Raw genomic sequence first — 20,045 nt, 5'->3', positions numbered from 1 at the left:
TATTTGAATCCCACCACTGTGTAGAAGTGTTTTTGAAACCTCTATATTAAAGCAAGACAATCTTCTGTGAGAACTATATAAACAGTTCTTCTTTTTCAATGACAGTTTACATTCAATACTATTTTGTATTAGTTCCAGGTATACGCCGAGCAGTTAGTGAGTCATATACTTGAGCCCTGGCTGGTGGTCTCAGTGAGAGAGTGTCTGCCCGGTATGTGGATGTCCCCGGCTCGATCCCAAGCCAGGGCACACAAGAGAAGCGCCCATCTGCTTTCCTCCCCTCCCACTACTCTTCTCACTCACTGCCCCCACCCCCTGGAGCTGTGGCTTGATTGTTTAAAGGTCACCACCTTGGCCATGGAGGAGGGCTCTGTGGAGCCTCCACCTCAGGTGCTAGAAAGAGCTCGCTTGGGAGCATGGCCCCAGGTGGGCAAAGCGTTGGTCCTAGATGGGGGTGTTCAGGTGGATCCCAGCCAGGGCACATGCAGGAGGAGCCTGTCCCTCTATCTTCCCTCCTATTCCTTGGACAAAAGAAACATACACCCACACACCCACACAAAAACAAGACCCCTGCACATCGATGGTCTGTCCGATCCAGCTCTTGCCATGGGTGATGTCAGGCCAGGGCAAGAGAGGGTCTTTCCAAGGCCTTGCATAGTATCACTCATTCATTACATCTCTTGGCTAATGGCATACCTCCTATCTTTGGCCGCCATTCACTGCTGGTAGGCATGTAAACTGGCACAGCCAGTATGGGAAACAGTAGGAAATTTACTCAAAGAAATTAAGAATAGAGTCACCAGATGAACCAGCGAACCCTTTTCCAGGTATCTGCCTAAAAAAAATTTGAAAACATGTCCTCTTAAAGATATATACAGCCCTATTTTCATTGTAGCATTCATTATTCATGGTGGCCAAACCCTCAAGAGCTTACAGACACGGAAAGAAGAAGTTTTAAACTTATTTGAAACGTGAAGACACAGCCCTTGTGATATACCAAGTGTTCTCACCATTTCTCAAACATTAATTCTTGAACACTCCCGATAACCTCAGAGAGGGTGTGTTTCGTACTATTGCCGGTGTCAGAGGGGACGACTGAGGCTCCCACTACAGTGCACTCAAGCCTGGCACCTGTGAAGAACCCAGCTTAATTAACATAACCTCCCAAGTTCTGTGGCCCAGGCATCAGGACAGTGTTTGGCTGGGTGCTTCCTCCTCAAGATTGAGAGTGCCAGTTCCTGCCAGCCGGCCCGGGCACTGTCTCGGTTCTTTCCTGTGGGTCCTCGACATAGGGCCACTCAAAACCGTGGCGTTCGCTCTCCCATTCTGAGGTCTGATACACAGTCACGGATCCACATACGGACAGCATATAAGAGATGTTCCAAGAAAACGTGGGAACTTAAGAGTAAGAGTATGAGAGAATAGACAGGACCTGACATACCACCATCACGGCTGTATTCTAACTTGTTCGAAGCCAGTCCCTAACCACTCAGTGGATACACAGGGATGTTTCTCCCAGGAGGCGGGAATCATGGCAAGCCACTGTGAAGGAGTTCCATGAAAGTTATCAGCATCCTTCCTGTCTTTGGAACGGCATTGGTGAGTCAGTTGTGTGCAGAAAGCTGTCTCTTTTTCCTGACCCAGGTCTACTTCCCCAGATCCAGAGCACTGCAGAGCCAGTGGAAAGGCCTTCTGGGGCCCAGTGCCTGGTCTAGCTAGATGTCTAGCCTTTGCCAGGCTCTTTCTGAAGCTGTGCAAAGGCCGTGATGGAGGCATTTTATGAGCCTTCAGCTTATGGTCTTATTGGTTCTAAGCAATGATTTTAAATAAATAAGTAATGTAAGGGGAATACACCCATATAGTACAATAGCAAGACACAGTAATTTTCCATAAACTAGACTTTATATGTAAAATATAGTCATTTAATTGAAGTACTGTGGAACCAATAGAAATAAAGTTGTTGATTAAAGATATGTGTAGACGTTACCTTCTTGTATATATACCAAAATATAATTGGGCCCATCTATTTGTTACATATGGGAGGATGCTCAGTAGAGAACTTGATTTTTAAATAACTTGTAAACCAGATTTATATTTTCTGATAACTATACTAATGTAAAGTGACTCATTTGAGAAATAGAATTTGTAAATATATATACAGCATAATGTTAACACTTATAATCTCCAGGAAGTATGACTACGAGAATCTTATTAGAAAATAGGCAAAAAAACAAAAAGTCATTCAAGTGAAGAGGATATATTGACGTGAAATAAGCACACTATAGTATATCGTCAACATCTTTATCTGTTATAAAAATGCAAATTAAGAATACATTGAGATACAACCTCACACCAATTAAAGCAACTACAATTAAAAGGAGTGAACATACTCATACTAAAATGTCCTTCAGTGGGTAAATAGTTAAGGAAACGAGGTACATCTATCCCATAGAACTTGACTCATCAGAAAAGAAGAATGAACTGATGACTTATGCAGCAACCCAGATGGACTTGAGAGTGTTATACCGAGTGAAATGAGAAGCAGTAACAAAAGGCACACACATGCTGTATGATTCCCACCATTTCACACTGTCAAATAACATCACAATCACAAAAGGTCACATGCTGTATGATTCCCACCATATCACACTGTCAAATAACATAGTACAGATAGAGACGAGATTAATGGTCCCACGTAGAGAAGTGCTGGAAGAGAGAGCTGAGGGTGTGTATGAGTGCCTGACAATGAGCTTAATTTAAAAAAAAAATTCTATTTTGATTGATTTTAGAGAGAGACAAAGGGAAAGTGAAATATCAATTTGTTGTTCCACTTATTTATGCATTTTTTGGTTGACTCTTATATGTGCCCTGACTGGGAACTAAACCTGCAACCTTGAAGTATCGGGACTACGCTGCAACTCTTTGAGCGTAGAGCTGGATTTATTTTAATGTAAGTGGCTGACGTTAGCTTTCTTATTGCTGAAGCAGCGACTTTGATCTGAAATAAACACATTGCCAGCTACACAACTAGATGGAGACGCGCTTTCTCACTTATGACAATTCCCCTTTTAGAAAGTGCTGGTTCTCTTTCCCTTCCTGTCTGTCCCTAACAGTCCCTCTCTCTGGCTCTCTCTGTCTCTGTCAACAATAAAAAAAATAGTAAAAAAGATAAAAAAGGAAAGCCCTGGTTGATCTAAACAACTGACCATTAGAGAGATCCTGTTTTTTCCTTTGGTTGCATTAATTCCCAAAACACTGAACCAGGAGAACCGAGGCACCACACCCTCAGCCCCAAGAAAGGCAAAGCCCCAGGTTCTGTTCTCCTGTTCTCTCCCCTCCCCCATGACCTTATTGTATGGCTCCGGGTGTGCCTCGGACCCTCTAGGACTTGTGATATATCTTGTCTTTTCAAAGTTTTAAGTTGGTTGTTGCTGAGATGTGTCTTATAATCAATCATAATGAAAACCACAAGGGGCCAGTTCAGTCACAGCATAGGCTGGGAAAGGAGGAATGTCTGTGGGGGGTTGCCACAAGTAGTGCAGGCCCCAGTGAGTGGCCCAGGTGTTCCCAGCTGATGCTATCACTGTGCTGTGATAGGCTGAGGCCAGTACAGAACAGTGTGGCTATAAAGGGGGTCTCTGTGTTGATGCAACATTTTTTTCTGGATTGCAGGAGTGGTTATATGCAATTATACAAATGATAAAATAGCACATACCTATACCGTACCAATATTAATTTCCCGGTTTTGATATGGTACTCTAGTTGTAAATGTAGCATGTTGATAACTTTGTTGAAATATTGAAAAAATCTATTATATTATATGTAAACTATACTGCAATACATTTTTTGAAGTGGTTTGTTAAACACTTGGCAAAATGCGGAGTAATATCTCGAATTTATGCTTTGGAGCAAGAAATAATTGTGTCATACCTTTTTACTAGTTTAATCTCATAGAACTGTCTTAACGTCTCTGAGTATCCATTTTGTCGTCTGTAAACTAGGTATAATGCTACCCACATTACAAGGTTGCTGTGAGGGGAAATTATACAGAACACATAGTTCAGTAAGTATTCCACAGATTTTATTTTATTTCCTTTTCTCTACCCCATTATGAGAATTCTCATATAAAAGAATTCACAAATCATTAAGAAATATTCTTTGTCAGGCTTCTCTATACCTGTGGTTAGAAATATAGTTATAGTGTGGGGACTCTCCCAGCCCTTACCTTTGATGATTCTATGTCCAATAAATTCACCCAGCCCAGTAATTAATTGTGGTTTAAGAGGAAGTAATGCTAAGGATTACCACCAGGGGTCAGGCCATCCTCTCAACTGAAAGATCAGTTTGTCCCAGAAGTAGTGGTAACCAGCTATATTAAACAATGAAGTCTTTCTCTGATTACTGCTGTGAGGAACTTCTGCAACATCTCAGTTTCTCTAGATTGTCTGGCCCTGAGGTTTTAAATGTGACCCAATAATGTACTCAGTTAAATTTGGTTCGACTTTATCAGATATTTATAAAGGTTAAATGACAGATACTGTGCAAAGGGCTAGGGACCAAGCCCCATTAAATGTTCAGACATATTTGCTTTTAGTGTGTGTGTGTTGCATGGTGTTTTCCTATCAAATCCAAAATAAATTTATACAAGATACTACAATACAGGGTATTACAAAAACATTTGTTCTTTGGTATGTAACTTCCATGACCTGGGCAAAGCTAATACAGTGGTACCTTGAGATACGAATAGACCAACATACAATTTTTTTTTTTTTAAAGATACGAGCTGTGACTGGTCCATATTTTTGTTCGATATCCAAGTGAAATTCCGAGATACTAGTTGTGATTCAGGAAGCTGCCGCTAGTTGGCGTGTTGGCGCACGGGTCCAATATCGGCAGTTTCATATACGAATTGACTGACTTACGAGCTCGATTACAGAACGAATTAAATTCGCATCTCAAGGTACCACTGTATGAATAAATAAATAAAACAGAGTGGACTTAAGTGATTCAGTTGGAGTTCAAGCCAACTGTCACACCTTCTCTAAACATCCGGGTCCTTGGGTAACCATCTTGTCTCAGTGTTCCTGGGACTTCCCTAGTTTTAGATCTAAAGATCCCACCTCCAGTGAAAGTTCAATCTGGGAGGGTTAGTTGGTCCCCCCTATGTAGAAATAGCTCTTCTCTTCCTCCCCACCTGAGGGGGTTTCAGATGGAGAAAGGGGAGATTTCAGAATGGCCTTCCCATGGGTGGTCACTAAGCCTGTCCCATCATGGGGCCTGACAACCAGGGCACCATGTCTAACGTCAAGTAGACCTAAAGCTACCTTTTGAATTCTCGGACAATGTTCACAGTCAAGCTGAGGCAGAAAAAGCCTGGGAACATGTGGGAGGGTCAGAGGAGGGGCATTTTGGAGAAGTGGCATTTGAACTGAGCCCAGGGTGAAGGGAGGAGGCAGCTCCCCAGAGCTCTGGGGAAAGCACTGCAGACAGAGGGAACAGCAAAAGCAAGGTCCCAAGATAGGGTGAGATTTATAGTGCTGGTGAAAGCAAGGCATGCTCAGCGTGGCTGGAGTAGAAGGAAAGGAAAGGAAGGGTGGATGGTACGTTTGGTGGTGTGGGCAGGGTGGTTCATGTGTGGTCTTTGGGCCTTGGCGAGGAGTTCAGAATTTGTTCTCAGAAGAGAGAAGCCTTAAGATGGGAGAGGAAGCCCTGGTCAGGTGGCTCAGTGGATAGAGTGTCTTCCTGGTGCCCCGAGATCATGGATTCTATCTTGGGTTACAGCATGTATGAAGAGCAATCAATGAGTGCACAACTGAATGAATAACTGAGTGAAACAAGGAATTGTTGCTTCTCTTTCTCAAATCAACAGCAAATTTTTAAAAAATTGATTTATTTTAGAGCAAGAGAAAGAGGGAGAGAGAGAGAGAGAGAGGCAGGAACATCAACCTGTTCCTGTATATGCCCTGACTGGGGATCAAACCGACAACCTCTGTACTTCTAGACAATGTTCTAACCAACTGAGCTACACAGCCAGGGCATGGGAAATAATTTTTTTTTAATAGGGAAAGACAAGGTTCAGTTTGTGCTATAAAACGACCATGCTGGCTGCTATGGGAGATGGACTGTGAGGAAGCCAGAATAGAATTAAAGAAACCATTCAGGGAGTGCCCGCTGTTTGAGTCAAATGAATAGTGTCAGACTGGTCAGGCACCCCTTCTACCATTTGAAGGTGCAGGCCAAGGTGCAAGGAAGGAGGACCACCACCCAACGGCTTCTCGAACAGAGGCTCACCTGGTTCCCACGCCCCACTTCGCGGCTAAGAAGCAGTGCAGTTCCTCAGTCTGGAGCTTCACAGAGTGTCTGTGGTGTGGACCCAAGATGATCCAATGATAAGACACCTGGCACTTAGGACACTAATGTCCATATGGCATCACCTTCAAATCAGGCAGAAGACGGGGAGGTGAGTGAGGCAATATGGTATAAAAATGAGAGAAACAGAAAATGATGAACACATTTTAGTGCTCTCAGTCCTGAAAGGCACCCTCATTGCCCAATCCCACTAGATGACCCTTCTGTCCAGCCTGATGCTGCAGCTGAGCAGAAAACTATTGTCAAGTTTTTGGCTGAATATCAGGATACAGGTGCTATATCCCTTGAAATGAATGGGGGTGTGAATGCAGGACCAGACTACCTCCTGATTTTGATTTTGTCACTACTATCTGAATATCAAAATTTAAAAAATCTAATATACAGGAAAATTAGAGAACTACAACCCTGGAAAAACAGACACACTTGCTTTGTGCTTTGTGTGATTTGGCCACAGTGCTGAGCATAGCACTGGTCACGCCGAGAGTGGAGGTTAGTGCCCTCATGCTTAGCCTGCTAAGCGTCTCAAGCAATCACAGAGCTGGATTACTATTCCAATGACTTGCTATTTAGTTGGAGAGACAATGAAAACAAAATGGTGCTATTAAATTTTCTAAATTACCATTAGAAGTAAATTCCAAGGCAAGAAAGTCACAAAATGGCTGATACCCTTCCTAAAGTCTCCTGCTTAGCGATTTAGCACGTTGCATCCATTTACTGAATGGCCATAGAAGTGAACCGGATATTGATGATGTACTGTTTCTTAATAGACACAAATACTTTCAGTCTGGTCATATCCATAAAAATATGCACTGTACAAGCAATGCAGATGAAATCAGAACAAGTTGTTGTTATGAGGATATGAAATACCTTGGGGTCCATGTGTTGGGTCCTGGGAAAGGTGTGGTGCATTGCATTCTAAAGCAGTTAAACCCTTGGTTTGGTTCCAAGATGGACCAAATTATAACAAAAAAATTTAAACATAGTGGCATTCACAAATACCAGATGCGATGTTTGTACTGGGTGTGTACATTAATACAGCGTCTAATGGAGGTAGGTGCTCAGAAATCTTTGTCGGCTTTGGGTACTATTATGTTTTCATTCCAAGCTGGACAGAGCCCACGTACAAAGACTGAAAGATGTGTTGTATAGGTGAACAGTGTTGTTCATCTCCCAAAGTGTCTAACTAAGCATTCCCCTCCACTTCTCTGGCATTACATCACCGTGGCCTCTACAGTTCAGATTGAGGCCATTTTTGATTAGGTGATTTAAGATTTAAGAGGCCCCACCCCTGCTTAATCCCCTTCATACACATTGTTAGTAGCCAGAATTACAAAAGCTAGCATTTGGGGGATGAGGGGAGTTGGATGAGGGTATGCCCCAGGCCACCTGGCTAGCACCTAGAGCAGGGGTCCCCAAACTACGGCCTGCGGGCCACATGCGGCCATTTATCTGGCCCCGCTGCACTTCCGGAAGGGGCACCTCTTTCATTGGTGGTCAATGAAAGGAGCACATTGACCATCTCATTAGGCAAAAGCAGGCCCATAGTTCCCATTGAAATACTGGTCAGTTTCTTGCTTTAAATTTACTTGTTTTTTATTTTAAATATTGTATTTGTTCCCGTTTTGTTTTTTTTACTTTAAAATAAGATATGTGCAGTATGCATAGGGATTTGTTCGTAGCTTTTTTTATAGTCCGGCCCTCCAACAGTCTGAGGGAGAGTGAACTGGCCCCCTGTGTAAAAAGTTTGGGGATCCCTGACCTAGAGCAATGTCGCCCGCCTGGAACTTGGAGTGAGTTCTATCAACACAGCCCAGAGCAGAGGGCAGGCTAGGCCAGCATCCACCCACAAGAGCCTGAGCCACTCCACCCCCACCCTGTCCACCAACTCCCACTTGCAGCTCAAGAGGACCTGGCCCATGGGGAAGAGGCTGGGGCAGAGGGCATCCAACTGCCTAGAGACTGGCGGGGGTGTGGACCTTTTGTTCTTCTAACCTCTCCCTGTGCTGATTAAAAGGCCGGTTAAGGTGGGGGAGAAAGAACCACAGGCCAGTGGAAAGTGTCCCAAATACCTGCATCCCAAAGGGAACTCAAAAGGCCCTGAAACTCCTTCTTGCCTTTCTTTACTTTGCCACTGCAGCCCTGAGGCCGCTCAGGGCCAGAAGAGGGGTGGGGTAGGCTCGAGGGAGAATTCTCGCGATAAGAGGGCGGTGGGTGGAGCCAGGACCGGGAGTGGGACTGGACAGGGACAGGCCTGGGGCAGGAGGTGGGCGGGCCGGGGCAGAGGAAAATATCTGGCGATAGCAGGGCGGTAGGCGGAGCCAGCATCTCCTCCCACCTCTTCCTTTTGCTGGCCTTTGTTTAGTGGGCGAGTAAGAGACCTCTCGGTGTGGTCATCTCTTGGGTTTCGGACCCTTTTCTCTTTTCCCTGAGTTCAGCAAGGCTTGATGCCCTCTTGTCCGGAGCCCACAGAAGCGACCGGCAGGGGCCTGGTGGGGCCCACCTGGGATGGGCGTGAGAGGCGCCCCCGTGCGGTCCACAGAATCCGCAGCCAGGATTGGGGGGCCTAGCCGCCGCCTCTGCAGGTGGTGTTTGATGACTGCTTGGGTGACCATGGCGAGTTCTCTAGGAAACCTCGGGTGTCACCTGTTTCAACACTGCGGTTTCCAACCAGACAATTCTCTGCCGTGATCAGAGGTCGCGTGGAGGGTTGTCGTCGTGGCTCCTTGATGAGATGTGCTCTCCTTGATCTGCAGGCTTCTCGGCTGCCCGTCCAGTCGGCCCCCAGTGATCCCGTCAACCTGTGGAGACGTCCGCGTGATCACGTCTTTTCCTCAAAGCTTACGCGGTTTCCTGTGGCCTTTAGCAATAAGTCCACCATCCTCAGTCTGTCCTTCAGGCCCTCCCTGACCGGACCTTTGCTCCTTGTTCCGGACCTCTCAAGCCCTCACCCCTTCCCTCTGCTCATACTCGCATCCTCGTGGGCGTCCCGCTCGCCCAGCCCCCTTGAGAGCTGTGTCCTGCCTGTGTCTTCAAGTTCCCATCTGCAGCAGTTGAGAGACTGCTGATGCTCCCTTCAGGTCTCTCCCGTCTTTCCAGGTCCTCCTGTCTGCTCCCACACTGACACGCTTCTGGCACTACCCTGAAATGATACGACCTAGCCCACCGCGAGGAGTTGTAAGGACCTCATTTAGTGTGGAGACTGCTGATTGGATTAACAGAATACAGGGGTAACATGGCTAAAACAATAAGGATTTGTACTTCTCAGAAAATAAATCCACAGGTAGGCAGACCCACGATTGATTCAGCTGCTGGATGATGTCAGGGTAAGCGTCTTTTTTCAACTCTTCATGGCCACAAGGTGGTTGCCAGCAACAGGAAGGTGGCAGCGGCTCCCAGCATGAAAGAGAGGAGTGGAGTCTTGTCTTCACTCCCGTTCATGTTCTCAGGGAGGAAAATATTGTCTCAGAAATCAATTAGCTGTGACCCTCTCCCTCAGGAACCCTTGGCCAGAACTCTCCCACTGCAAGGGACATGGGGCAGTTTAGTATCAACTGCTACTGAGGAGGCTGCTTCTGCCCAGCAGGAGGTGGTAAGGGCAATGGCAGTTGGAAAGTGTCTGATGGTGAGCCTCCTATGCACACTGGGAATACAGACGACCCTGCATGAGTCTTCTGAATGGACTTGTGGAGGAAAGGTATCCCGAAATTCCGGGATGGCTATTTCACATGTATTAGCTAGTATCTTGAACTACCCGGTCCAGTAGGGTCACCATTAGCCACATAGAACTTAAAAAAATAAAATTTACATTAATTAAAATTAAGTGAACCTTAAACTTCATGTAGAGTAGATGTTTAGGTCTTTCTTTTTGGAAACCAGTGGCTTTTTCGCTTGGGTTATTGATTGCTGATTTTCAGTCCAAGGAAATATGAATCAAAAGGTGGGACGTGTGTCTTCTCCTCAGTGTAGGGTGTAAGCGCGAGAGTGACCGCCTTTGGGTGGTTAAGCCCGTCTCTGTGTGGATTTACATGGTGTGATTCCATCTTACACAGCACATCTTCTTTTGAAATACTTGCCAACAGGTTGCATTTCTATATTTATTGATTTGCCTGAACCGTTTTAAAATGTTGGCCTTACTTTAAATTATAGCTTGTTCCAACTGTGTCTTTAAACTGTGGCTCTTCTGGTAAGACAGAGACTAGTTACCTTATTTTCATACCATCCTGTTTTAGTGAAATCACTGCCTTTTTTGAAGTTGAATTTCACTGCTGTGTTAAATTTTGGGCACAATGATGAAGGGCAATGATTAACAAAGTGTTTAGTGGAGGGAGTTCTTTTGAATGATTGTCATTACAGCCAAAACAATTCCCTATCTATCCCTAGAGATTTTAACACGGTGAATAGCTACTCTGTGGTAATTGCCATTCCAAGAGCAAATCAAACTAAACAATGAGGAAAGTAGAATGTAGCCCATCAAGTAGTTAGTAGTTCTAATATGCTAATATGAAGAAATAAAATGGCGCCAGGGAGAGTTTAGAAGGATAATATTGATGATTTTAAAGACTCGTAAAGTGTAGTATGTAAAAATATACAGTCTTAAAATGTCTCATTATAAATACATAGTCCTCGTACAAAAACCAGAAAACAAAGGAAGCAAGAAACGGTCGCTTATCGCTGTCACCCTTGCTAGAGTTCACAAGTGTTAATGTAGTGCTGCAACGTTTCCTAATTTTATTTTTCCATTGTGTCGCATTACATTGGTAGAATTGTCAGAAAATATTAATCTGTTATATAAGTTATTTAAAAAATAAGTTCTACACTGAGCATCCTCCCATACGTAACAAGCGGATGAGCCCAATTATATTTTGGTGTATATACAGGTAGGTAACGTCTACACATTATCTTTAATCAACAACTTTATTTCTATTGGTTCCATACTATTTCATTTAATGAACTACATTTTACACACAAAGCCTGGTTTGTGGGGAATTACTGTTTTTTGCTATTTTATTAGTGGGGAGTGGGGTGCATTACCCTGACATTACTTATTTATTTAAAATCATTGCTTAGAACCGATCAGACCTTAAGCTGAAAGGCTCATAAAGATGCCTCCATCGCGTCTTCTGCACGACTTCAGACCTGGCCATGCAGGGACGAGACCTCTGGCTGGACGAGGCGCTGGGCCCCGAGCAGGCCCTTCCTCTGGCTCTGCAGTGCTCTGGAGCTGGGCAGGTGGACCTGGAGCAGGAAAAAGAGACAGCTTTCCGCACACTCGCGACTCTCCAGTGCCTTCCCAAAGACAGGAAGGATGCTGATACCTTTCCGGGAACTCCGGCCCATGGAACACCATCCCCAGATCACCGTCCCAGACTGCATTCCCGCACCTTCAGGCATGGCCTGCGTGGCCTCTCGATGCTGCTGATTGACCCAGTTGAGTTGGGGGTGGCCCACATGGCATAAGGCAGCAGAGTTGACGAGCTCCAAGGCCTGCTTCAGCCGGAACCAGGGGAGGAGGAAGGGCGGGCCGAAACCCTTCCACCGGTGGGGCCAGCTAGGCACGGTACAGGCAATGGCCCTGAGGAGAGGCAGTGGGGCGGCAGAGTCAGAGCACTGGTCTGTGCGTTCCGCGCTACCCTGCCATGGCACCCTCGTTTGAGACCGCGTCTGTGCCTGCCCCTGCCCCTGCCCATGCAGGGGACAGCCCCAGGCAGCCCTCTCCCGACCTGCCGTGTGGCTGTCCTTAGAGTGGCAGGCTTAACATGGGGTCTGTGTGACTCATTTTGCCACAGACATTTCTCCTGAAGGTCCTGGACACTGCCCACCCCAGCCCCCCATGCACCAGGTCATCTGGCCTGAGGATGGAGATGGATTTGTGAGCATCTCCTGTTTTGAGCCTGGTGCTGGTAATCAGTGGAGGTGACCATGGAGAAGGGCGGGCAGAGCCAGATGGGACTGAGGTGGGTGTGGGACTGTGCGGGCATCTCAGCCACCCCGCCCATCCGGTTCAGTGAGGCCAGGGGTCCCCTCCACAGTCCTCTCTGTCTCCTGTCCTCCTGGAATGGAAGCCAGCAGAGCTCAGGTCTCCTTTGGGAATCAGAACATGTACAAGACCACTGTCCTGCTGGGCCCTCAGCCCCCACTACGTTGACACAGGAGGTTCTCCTTGCGCTGCATCCAAAGACCACACTCACTTTTCTAATTGGTCCTGGGGTGTGTCGCCTTGGTCCTTGTGAGGAGGTAAGCCTCCAGACGTGGTAAAGACCTTGATGGCATCATGGATGATGGACGGTGGCCAGGACCTGCAGATGACGTCTACTGTGAGTGTGATGCACTGAATAGAACTAAAGCCTGGGCGTAGAATCTGCTTCATTCACTGAGTTAGTCTAAGTGTCTTAATAAATGTCTACTTATATTGGGTACTTCATTCACCTCATCAAAGAAGAAACTCCAACCAGACCATCCCAGATATCTGGGTGGCCTGAGGCCCCCTGCTATGCCCAGGCTTTCCTAAGGTGGCAACATCAAACTCCATGACAAGGATCAGATCAGCTAAGTGGACTCCCAAGCTCCTTGACAGGTACTTTTCCGTGTGTTTTTGCATCAGAAATGCCACCGGCTGCTGAACGGCGAGGCAGTGGACCTCGTGGGTGACCCAGAGACTACGCAGCCGTTGACAGGAGCCTCCCGTCCAACAGCCCTTTCTGCAGATCCAGGCACCCGGGAAGCAGCTGCCGTGGATTGTCCGCACAGTAGTCTGTGCAAGAACCTGATGAGGTCTCTCCTCCATCACCGCACTTTTCAGAGATACAGACTGAAGCTCAGAGAGATGTGGTGTCACTCTGGAGACTCAGCTAGCAGTGGACAAAGAGACTACTGTTGCAAAGAGGGGGCATGTGCTCACCCAACAAAAAGCTGGTCCAGGAACTGTTGGGCTCCGGAGAAGGCCGGGTGGATGGACAGGAAGGTGGAAATGCAGGGGATGTTTCCCGCCGGGAAAGCTGGTAGCATGGAGGCCCCCACCTTCTCCAGCGTGCCTCCCTGGAGGGCCCGCATCCTGCAGACCTCACGGGAGTGAAGCCATAACTCAGCCACACACTGGGGGAGGGGAGACAAAAGGAGGGACATCCAGTCAGTGACATCATTATGGACCTTAGCGGGACTGAGGCTTGGAGCTCCCTCAGGGACTCCCTGCCCCTGAGGGGTGTTCAGAAGAAGGGATTATAGAGGAACCCACGTTGAACAAGTTTCTAGGTTTGAAAAGTACCCACAGGTTTGTTGGGTGGGTGCACGCTTATACCGATGTTACCTTCTAGGCATAGATTTTTAGCTGAAAAACATCAGAATTGCCTGTATGAATAGTCTATATGGAGAGCATTGCTCTTGTGAGTCCTTAAGAAATATTTCCGTCCTAGAGATGAGAACACGGGCTGTTGTGGGATGTCTGATGGCTGCTCAAGGTCATGCAGGTCAGACCTGAGGCCTGTCCTTAGCTGGGTCCGTAAAGCACTCCCTCTTAGCTACCAGAAGCTGATGCGCTCCTGACGTGGACTTTTGGGAGTTTCTGGGGAACATTGCCCCTCCTCAGTTTGGGGACAGTGTGCAGGATAGACACAGCCCGTGCAAACCTTTGACTTCCAGAAAGACACTCGTCTTTCTTCTTTTTCCATGAAAGTATGTTTGAGACCCTCACAATAGAGAACCCACTTCAGCCAAGGGCGGCAATGCCTGGAGACTCCAGACTGGACTAACCCGACCACCAGGCAGGCAACTGAGCAGATGGCTCGTGAAGGAACAAATGCAAGTGGCTGGTGAAGGGCTGACGAATGTGTCAAAGTCCCCGTGAGGCAGCTGCAAGTCACGTACCACCGTGCTTGCTTTGGACACCTTGCTCTGTGTTGGTAGAAATGTAAATGAGTGAGACTCTCTGGGCCAGGCTGTGGGAGAGGAAACGGCCATCATCACAAAAGTGATGTTGGCACTGTCATTGCTGCAACCTTTTCATCTGGGATCTGGCTGCAGCTGTTCGACTTTCCCAGGCGCGTGTTCTTACGCCAGTTGGGGCGCCCGTCTCCAGCTGGGGGCAGTGTATACATTGTGACATGAATGGTGTCACCCAGATCACATGACTTTGGATCCCCGAAAAATTCAGAGTATACCTCGATTTGAGTTTTGGTCTTTAAGCAAGGAGTTCAGGTGAAGTGAATGCAGACTGGTGGGCCTTAATCCAGTATGACCAGTGTTTTTAGAAGAGGAAGGAAGAAACAGGGAAGCACAGAGAGGAGTCCACGGGACACCGAGATAGAAGCCAGTCATGCACGAGCCAAGAAGAGACCCCTCGGGAGGACCTAGCCCTGGTGACACCTCCTGTCTGACTTGTAGCCTCCGGAGTTGTAGGAAAATCCACGTCTGCAGTTGATTCCGCCCAGCTTGCCTCTGTGTGCAAGCGGCCAGTGCGTCCCATCCGGGCACACTCAAGTGTTCCCTGCAGCATTGCTGACATGGCCCCAGATTGAATTAGGCCAATGTCCCACAGCACCGAAAGGCTTTGGCACTGTCATCAATTCCCTCCATCAATTGAGACGGTCTGCAAGAACAGTGGAGCTGACTGCTCTCAGGACACCTGGGCCAAGTAGTTCAAATGACAAAGCTGGAAAGCCATGAATGTGCTCGTGGTCTACTGGGAGGTGAAAGACCATATTTCTGTTTCTCTCTCACATTCCTACAAATATGTGAGGAGGGTCTTTCTATCGCCCCATGTAGCAGGTGAGAGAGGTGAAGGTCCGGAGGTCCTGTTCTGTTTGTGAGTACATGGGACTCTGTACTCTGGGGGGGGGGGGGGGGAGGGAAGCCCAGGGAGGACCCCTGGTGGGGGGAGTGCCCCGATTTGAGGCTAGGTTCTTGGCCCTATCTGGTCACCTTATGGTCTCACCCGTAAGGATATCTCCCCCGGACCAGCTCTCACCTTGCCTGTGCCCTGGACGGTGCTGTCGGCCTGGTGCTGCTGCACTCTGATCCGATACGTGAAGTGGTCGGGACCATGGAACAGCTTCTCGACGATGTCGTTGTGGGAGCTCTGCAAAGACAGAGCCGTGGACTGAGCGAGTAGCATTGGGGACCTCCCCCCCTGACCTGTGCTCCTGTGTTGTGGCAGACCCAGCACACTAATGCAGGCTGACCACACAGCGCAGGCACTCCTGGCCGCACTGCTGAAAGGACAGCAGAAGTGAATCGCGACAAGTAGGAAGAGCAGTGAAGGGCCGCTTCACTGTGGAAAATGACCTCCTTATGGGACACTGTGGAGATGAATAGGGCCAGAGCTCCAGACCTGGCTGGCCTGTAGTGGTTTGTTGTGCTTTGTGAGAGGGCTGGTTATAGTGACATTTGTCCAATACTTTAATCTCCTCTCTACACCCATTTTTTTGCTGTTGTTTGGTTCAAACTGCCCTTTCAGGTGTGATGATGTGGCAAGCTTGGAGAAGGTCAGCACAAATAGTTGAGCTGAGAGCTCCATAGGGTACCTGGCATGGAGATAAGCAATTGAAAGCAGAGGAATGCCAAGACACCCAGAATTTAATTTAATTTAATTTTTTTATGGTTCCAAACTGCATGTGAAGACTGTGTTTCTACTAGAGCAGGGCCTGGGCAGGAGGATTGGAGGTACAGACTCCTTACGGAGGTGGACTCTTACCCCAGCGATCTCGGGTTCCTTGGTTCGGCCAGCTCCCACCTGAGACCACCACTGGACGCTGCTCCTGGCCTGGCGCACTGGTCCGTCGTACCGGCTGAGGGCGTAAGTGAACCTGTCAGGCAGCTCCTCTACGCTGTCCTTGTCGGGGCTCTACAAAGACAAAGAATGGTACCAGGCTAGGAAGCATCAGTGGCCAGCCTCGGCATCACCCCTGGAGGCAATGTCCACAACACTTTAGCTGCACAGATCACGCTCGGACAGGCACCTGCAAAGACCTCCGGCCAGGGAGAGAATGGGAAAACGCCTTCTGGTTCTGCAGGAGCTAGTGGGTAGAGGAGCCTGGTCCCCAGCACTCACTCACCTTCTCTTCCCGTCAGGTATGACCTGGGCTCAGCACAACATACCTGCTCAGACTTCTAACCCCTCACAACTCCCCCCTGCCCAAGATGAGCGCCCCTCACTCATGTGCAGCTGCGCAGGTCACGCCCTGGTGGGACCTGGACCTGATGACCCTGCCCGGGGCTGCCCATGGTCACCTGAGGCTTCCTCGTGCCAGAGGGCGACTGGCGCCGGCGGTGGCGCCTGCGCCATGGTCTCCAGCAACAGGAACTTCTCTCGCTCCGGGCTTTCTTCCGACCAGAGCCCCGGAAGGACGGGAAGCAGCAGAGAAACATCCTACTCTCCTGACTGTCTATAGTCAAGTGAGCTCTACTGGACGCTGTCTCTGGAATGTGGGTGCCTGGTTACCAGACTCCTAATTCCTGTTGGAGGTCGGTCACCAAGGAAGTGAGGTCAACCCTTCCAGGTTCCATGACCTGGGCTTTCTTCTTCAATCAGGGCCACTGAAGCCCTTCTCTGCCTGATGACTGGTCGTTTTCTTTGCCCATTCTTCTCTGTGGCTACTTTTCATTATTGTTTTCAATTGTTTGCAAGACTATGACCTCAGTTAGCCCACATCAGCGGCTCTACTTTAAATATACTATAACACAGAACCTATAAATGTACCCTTTTGTTCTTGAGAACTATGGCACCTATAAATTGTTTAACGTTTACTAATCACCTTTTTTTTTTTTTTTAGGTAATATCAGGGAAGCACAGCTGCTCGTTATCCCTTGACTGAACAATGGTCCTCGGCTCTATCGGGGAAGGTCGTCCTCTTCGATCGAGTGCGCAGCTTTGGGAGGGACACACTTGGAATGGTGAGGAAGGAAGGGCACACCTGCCTAGCCAGCCAGATTAGCCGAATCAACTCTGGTGATCAGTGCGGTGACAGATGTTGCAGCCAAATCACCCTCGCATCCTCTCCTTCATAATAGTATGTTTAAAAAATGTGTTTGGAGATTTATAATGAGATAAATTAGTTCTACTTAAATTTATTCATGGTAGTCACTTCAGAATGGTACTGGCAAGTATCAGTATTGGTGCATTTTCATCTTAGATGTTAAATTTTAAATAGTCATACTTGACTGTTTTCAAGTTATTGAAGTTCCATAAAAGTTTCACTGGCAGACTTTAAGAATGGAAAATTTAAAAGAAAAATGACTACATTCAGAGGTCTGTAAAATCTAACACATAAGTAAGAGTTATGTAATAAAAGTATTAATTTTCAAAGAAACAAGAGTGGTCACCTGTAAAATACTTCTGAGATCAAATTCAGTGAGTTCTCTGTCTACCTGTGCACCTTGCCATTACTTATAACTTCTGAAAGGCCGAGATTCTGAAACTTACCTTAATTTAAAGTAAAACATATTATTTTACCTATTACTGTTATTTGTTAACCTAAAGATGAAATCTTATGTGATTATAAAGCTCAGCATAAACTATTATTGCCATAGCCTACATCAAAAAGTGATTATCGGAGGCGCGCCGCTGGCGGCCGTTAAAAATGGCGAGTGTCGCCGAACTGAAGGCTGTTTTAAAGGACACCTTGGAAAAAAGGGGAGTCTTGGGGCACTTAAAAGCGAGAATTCGAGCTGAAGTTTTCAATGCTCTAAATGATGATGGTGAACCCCAACCACCATTGTCTCATGAAAACCTTCTTATTAATGAATTAATTCGAGAGTATTTGGAATTCAACAAATATAAGTATACAGCATCTGTCCTCATAGCAGAATCTGGTCAGCCTGCCGTTCCATTGGACAGGCAGTTTCTCATCCATGAACTAAATGCATTTGAAGACTCAAAGGATAATACAATACCTCTTTTATATGGGATTTTAGCTCACTTCATTCATGGAACTAAGGACAGCATCCAAAGTACATTTCTGAAAGGACCTTCACTTCAGCCTTCACACCCACACTGTGGTAGACAGCCTGGTGGGAGAGAGCGAATGGATAAGAGGAAGAGAGAAAGGTTTTCCAGACAAACAAGAGCTGAGAAAATTGAACAGCAGCAGACCTGCATTGTAAGAGGTGAAAGAAGCTAGTCTACAGGAAACAAAAAGATGACCACCTAAGAAAAGAGGAGGGGAAAAAAACTGAAAATGAAGATCTTCGTATTTCTCAAATCGTGAAAAGATGACATTTCCATTTGGCTATCTTTTATCTTAAAATTGTATGCATTAAATAACTTATTTATTTTCTCATTACCAAAATGTATCACCAATATTTATACTTTGTAGACATTTGAGTTTCTGCAAAACATTTAGTATTTCATGTTTTACTGCATTTGTGAATAAAAGCTCACTCTGTCATGTAGCTTACTGGATTTGACTTGAAAGAGAATGTATTGTTTTTAGAAAGTATTTTAAAGGTCCTTAGATTTGTGAGAAGTGAAAAGGTTTTGTAGTACCCTGTATGTTGTTCCTAAAAAAAAATCCAGGTCTTTATAACCATATCATCTGCTGTGTAGCATGGTACATTAATTAAATTCCCTCAGGCTGGAACTATAGTGGTTTGTAGAAGAAGAATTCATGCTTTCTTTTTTTAAGTAGTTTAAAGGAAAAATTATTTCTATGAAATTTGATCTTTTTGATTAGCTATTTTTTATATAACCACTTATAATTAGACTAAAATATCTGAATTACTATCTAAAATTGAAGTCTGAAACTAGGTAACAATGCACTTTTTCTTTCCTAGGATCATTTTGGCTTCTACTGGAAAATTTAATTAAAATGTAGAGGAGAAACTAATTTTTTTCAGTTTGCTGTAAGTAAAACAAAGAGTTTATTACATGAAGAATGTGGAATCAGCATGAAGAGACAGGCTTTAGGAAAATCCAGAAAGTACCTTCTAAAAGATGGCATTGTAATGTCCATGTGGCCTTCAGTTGTGCAATTATAAAATGAGCTATTAAACAGCCAACCCCTAGTTATTTGGGCTGTGAAAGTCTTATTAAATGTTAGTTATTATTCTTGGGATAGAAAAAAAGTAAGAGCTATTGTAATGCTATCTCTAAAATGCTGTTTTGATATTTATTAAGATATTTTTATAATGTAGAGTCTACAGACTGATTTCGCTGAAAACTGTTACAGTAGACAGCACCTGATTAGCAACAGTCAGAAGGTGTATTCAGAACACAGCTGCAGCAGCACCTGTACGCTGACAACGTTCAGCTTAAACGTCTTCCACAGGGAAAGTGGTAAGGGCAGCTGTTGGTAAAACTGGCATTCTCTGTAGAGTATTGATTCTGTGCTACCTTTGGAAATTATTGAAACTTTTGATTTTATACTTGATGCTAGTCAGTGTTTATTCCTTACAGATTAATCAAGAATTTTTATCTAAATAAAACAAATTGTTAAAGAAAAAAAAAGTGATTATCATGAAAACAAGTGTCTTTTCACAGCCTCTGCCCATTTTTTATTAATTTTTTTTTGATGAGGAACTGGATGAGTTCTTTATACATTTTGAACATTAATCCATTGCCAGAGATGTTGTTTACAAATATCTTCTCCCATTTGGTTAGTTGACGTTTGTCTTTTTGATGGCAGTTTCTTTTGCTGTGGGGAAGTTTTTTAGTTTGATATAGTCCCATTCACTTATTTTGGCTTTAC

General features: G+C 45.9%; 2 protein-coding genes across 4 annotated transcripts; one reads left to right on the top strand and one right to left on the bottom strand.

The window, feature by feature from the left end:
- Positions 1–13,263: 13,263 nt before the first annotated feature.
- Positions 13,264–16,728, bottom strand: LOC136329974 (uncharacterized). Its single transcript, XM_066266519.1, has 4 exons — positions 16,558–16,728; positions 16,055–16,204; positions 15,329–15,439; positions 13,264–13,461 (listed from the first exon to the last, which is right to left on the bottom strand). The coding sequence occupies exons 1-4, from the start codon at positions 16,726–16,728 to the stop codon at positions 13,264–13,266; spliced, it is 630 nt and encodes a 209-aa protein (XP_066122616.1).
- A 1,199-nt stretch (positions 16,729–17,927) lies between these two features.
- Positions 17,928–19,757, top strand: LOC136328981 (centrosomal protein 20-like). Of its 3 annotated transcripts, none has more exons than XR_010730123.1 (2): positions 17,928–18,607; positions 19,132–19,757. XR_010730123.1 is itself a non-coding variant. In XM_066264949.1 (2 exons), the coding sequence occupies exons 1-2, from the start codon at positions 17,940–17,942 to the stop codon at positions 18,572–18,574; spliced, it is 525 nt and encodes a 174-aa protein (XP_066121046.1). In that variant the 5' UTR covers positions 17,928–17,939; the 3' UTR covers positions 18,575–18,760. The 3 variants fall into 3 exon arrangements, 2 of the variants coding, with proteins under 2 accessions (XP_066121046.1, XP_066121045.1); XM_066264949.1 differs by lacking the exon at positions 19,132–19,757 and having other exon boundaries at positions 17,928–18,369; positions 18,480–18,760; XM_066264948.1 differs by lacking the exon at positions 19,132–19,757 and having other exon boundaries at positions 17,928–18,760.
- The last annotated feature ends 288 nt before the right edge of the window (positions 19,758–20,045 follow it).

The sequence above is a fragment of the Saccopteryx bilineata genome, chromosome 3, assembly GCF_036850765.1.
Source record: "Saccopteryx bilineata isolate mSacBil1 chromosome 3, mSacBil1_pri_phased_curated, whole genome shotgun sequence".
NCBI classification, from domain to species: domain Eukaryota; kingdom Metazoa; phylum Chordata; class Mammalia; order Chiroptera; family Emballonuridae; genus Saccopteryx; species Saccopteryx bilineata.
This window is presented reverse-complemented; position numbering and strand designations above follow the sequence as displayed.

What these genes read in the sequence shown, in the direction of transcription:
- LOC136328981 (XM_066264948.1), top strand. Translation starts at nt 17,940, where the DNA reads ATGGCGAGTGTCGCCGAACTGAAGGCTGTTTTAAAGGACACCTTGGAA.
- LOC136329974 (XM_066266519.1), bottom strand. Translation starts at nt 16,728, where the DNA reads ATGTTTCTCTGCTGCTTCCCGTCCTTCCGGGGCTCTGGTCGGAAGAAA. An exon ending in AGGAACCCGAGATCGCTGGG is followed by an intron (nt 15,440 to 16,054) that starts GTAAGAGTCCAC and finishes CTGTCTTTGCAG; the next exon opens with AGCTCCCACAACGACATCGT. An exon ending in CCGTCCAGGGCACAGGCAAG is followed by an intron (nt 13,462 to 15,328) that starts GTGAGAGCTGGT and finishes CCCCTCCCCCAG; the next exon opens with TGTGTGGCTGAGTTATGGCT.